Source organism: Galeopterus variegatus, unplaced genomic scaffold (assembly GCF_000696425.1).
Source record: "Galeopterus variegatus unplaced genomic scaffold, G_variegatus-3.0.2 Scaffold2137, whole genome shotgun sequence".
NCBI lineage: Eukaryota > Metazoa > Chordata > Mammalia > Dermoptera > Cynocephalidae > Galeopterus > Galeopterus variegatus.
Window position 1 is genome coordinate 270,240 of NW_007728248.1, and position 1,297 is coordinate 271,536.

A 1,297-nucleotide genomic window follows, 5' to 3' on the forward strand; every position below is an offset into this window, starting at 1 on the left:
ATCCGAACCTGTGGCGGGAGCGCTGCTGCACTCCCAGCGCTGCACTCTCCCAAGTGTGCCATGGGCTCGGCCCCCAAGTCTAACTTTTTATTTTGTCGACCCAACCTTCAACGTTTTGGGTTGGGGCCAAAAAGTGAGGACAGAGGTTTTACTTAAAATTTTTAATTTGCTTTTTGAACTGGGTCATAGAGTCCAAATATAGTGAAATATATATTTTTCCAACTCTTTCCTCAGCTCCCCTTTTCCCCTCTGCAGAGGGACCAAAGACATATAAGTTTTAGATTCAGAAGAAGATTAGGAGGTCATCTAACTTAATCCAAGGATGGGAGCCTTTAAATTAAACCTTCTGAAATCTAGTCTCTTCCTCAAATATAAATTATTACACTCCTTTAATTATATATTTTTTGTTGTGGTTGTGTTTTGTTTTTGTTGGTTTGTTTTTTACTTCCTCCTTCCCTCCCTCCCTTTTTTAAAATTTGTGCCTTGTTTTTGGCAGGTACCACAAGAGCCAAGCCATCTATTTGGAGTCAAAGGATAACCAGAAGCTAAGCTGTGTGATCAGCTCTGTTGGAGCCAATGAGGTAGGGACTGTACTTGCTCATGCTTAGGAAAGCAAAATGTGCTCTGTGAAGTGTTGAAAATATGACAAACCTGAAATGAAAGTGCCACCAAGAAAGTACACTGGAGTCATGTCTTTCATGTGGGTTAGATTCTAAAGTCAGCATTTTCAGGCAGAAATTGCACATAGTCAAAATCACCCTTGAAAATCTCTTAACATTTGCTAGCCTAGCAGTATATTTAAATTTGTGTATTCCTTGTGGTATTTGTAAATTCCCTCTGTAATAATTGATTTGGGAGCCACAGAAATAGACTACAGGAAAGAACAAAAGACAAGTTTGTGTGATGTCTGTACAGTCAAATCCTGCTTCTTTTTAAGGTAACCATCTACTGAGAATAGAGCCTGCTTATGGTGCATATTCTATCTTTGTTTTGTTATTTTTCTAGAACTTTCACATGTACTATTAGATTTGTTTCTTGCTGTGAGGATTTAATGAAGCACCTGGCTCAGGGTCATGCACCCAGTAAGCACTCGATAAATGAGCACAGGCTTGATCTGACACACACACTACCCTTTGCCTGTTGTCTTTCTGATCTGGTATGTCTGGTTGTGCTTCTGGAAAATGAACTGTGAGGCTCTTGCCCTTGGGTAGTGGTCTCCTTGAGAAAGTTGTGAAAGATGGGATCTGCTTTTAAAGTCAACTCAGAGGGTTACACCTAAGGAGGATGTGACTGCCCT

General features: G+C 40.4%; 1 protein-coding gene across 1 annotated transcript in view; it reads left to right on the forward strand.

Annotated features, from left to right (window-relative positions):
• SUDS3 (suppressor of defective silencing 3 homolog (S. cerevisiae)) overlaps positions 1–1,297 on the forward strand; it is a 35,265-nt gene that overhangs the window by 30,697 nt on the left and 3,271 nt on the right. The window contains exon 11 of the mRNA XM_008580650.1: positions 497–581. Within this exon, the coding sequence (XP_008578872.1) occupies positions 497–581 (85 nt within the window). The remainder of the gene's footprint in view (positions 1–496; positions 582–1,297) is intronic.